The 1356-nt window shown below is 49.7% G+C and overlaps 1 protein-coding gene across 1 annotated transcript in view; it reads left to right on the forward strand.

The window, feature by feature from the left end:
• Positions 1 to 829, forward strand: part of CLIP3 (CAP-Gly domain containing linker protein 3) — a 41527-nt gene extending 40698 nt beyond the window's left edge. The window contains exon 13 of the mRNA XM_015426663.1: positions 638 to 829. Coding sequence (XP_015282149.1) covers positions 638 to 692 — 55 coding nt within the window. The 3' untranslated portion in view covers positions 693 to 829. The remainder of the gene's footprint in view (positions 1 to 637) is intronic.
• Positions 830 to 1356: the final 527 nt, after the last annotated feature.

Below are 1356 nucleotides of genomic sequence, written 5' to 3' on the forward strand. Positions count from 1 at the left end.
TAGTTTTTAAGCCTCTCTTGAGACTCCTTCGGGTAGTGAAAGGCAGGGTATCTCCTCCTCCTCCTCCTCCTCCTCCTCCGAGCTCTCTCAGCCCCCCCTACCTCACAGGCAGTGTTCCCTCTAAGCTGAGTGAGTGTGAGCTAGCTCACAGTTTTTTAGCCTCCAGCTCACACATTTTTGTCTCTGCTCAGGAAGGAGGGCTCCAGAGCAGACTAATTCATGCAGCAGCCAAATCGCTCACTCGCAACTGTAATGCCAGCAGCTCACAAAGTAGAATTTTTGCTCACAAGACTCCACGGCTTAGAGGAAGCATTGCTCACAGGGTGTCTGTTGTGGGGAGGGGGAGGGGGAGGGAAAGGAGATTGTAAGCCGCTCTGAGACTCCTTCGGGTAGTGAAGGGCGGGGTATAAATCCAATCTCCTCCTCTTCCTCTTCTTCTTCTTCCTCCTCCTCCTCCTCTTCTTCTTCTTCTTCTTCTTCTTCTTCTTCTTCTTCTTCTTCTTCTTCTTCTTCTTCTTCTTCTTCTTCTTCTTCTTCTTCTTCCTCTTCTTCTTCTTCTTCTTCTTCCTGCACCCCCTCCTGATTCACTGCTATCTGTGCGAAGAACATCTCCCAACTTTGTTTTTCCTCTCCACAGGTTACTCTTCTGCTGCTGGTTCCCTTGGATGCTGCGGGCAGAGATGCAGTCTTAAGAGTCCCGGAGGGAGTTCTATTCCTCCTCCTCCTCCTCCTCTTCTTCCTCCTCCTCCTCCGCTGTTCCTTGGCTCTTCAAGTAATCAAAGACGGCTCTTCGGTTCGTTCGCTCATCTCTCCTTCCCCGGTTCTAGTGAGCCCCAGTGCCTTCTTAACAACATATTAACACTATCCCTCCGGTAGTTGGTGAGAAAAAGTGATTCTTTGTCTCTTCTGTTCCCCGTTTCGCAGACACGTGAGATTTTTTGCTAGAAGGGCTCCTTTTGGCAACCCCTTTCTTTTCCAGCAGCACACTGATTTGGGCCAAAAACAACTCTCTGGTCTTTTCAAGGGTGACCAAAGTTGCAGCTATTAGGGCTCCCCTGCCAGATGGATTAATTTCACTGGTGAATCAACTTGAGACCTTACAGATTATTTTTAAAAGGGGTCCCAACTGGTCGGAAGCTCTTTTAGGTACTCCTCTTCTGTCTGTCTCTCTGTCTCCCCCTTCTATATTGTCACTTGCCCGTTAAAAACGTAACAACAAAAGGAGAGCCCTGCTAGATCAGACCCGTGGCCCATCTAGTCCAGCGTCCTGTCTCACATAGTGGCCAACCAGTTCCTCTAGAGGGCCAACAACAGGGCAGAGAGGCCGAGGCCTTCATAAGAACTTCGGCAGAGCCC

Source organism: Gekko japonicus, unplaced genomic scaffold (assembly GCF_001447785.1).
Source record: "Gekko japonicus isolate JY-2015 unplaced genomic scaffold, Gekko_japonicus_V1.1 scaffold2140, whole genome shotgun sequence".
In the NCBI taxonomy this organism is placed as follows: domain Eukaryota; kingdom Metazoa; phylum Chordata; class Lepidosauria; order Squamata; family Gekkonidae; genus Gekko; species Gekko japonicus.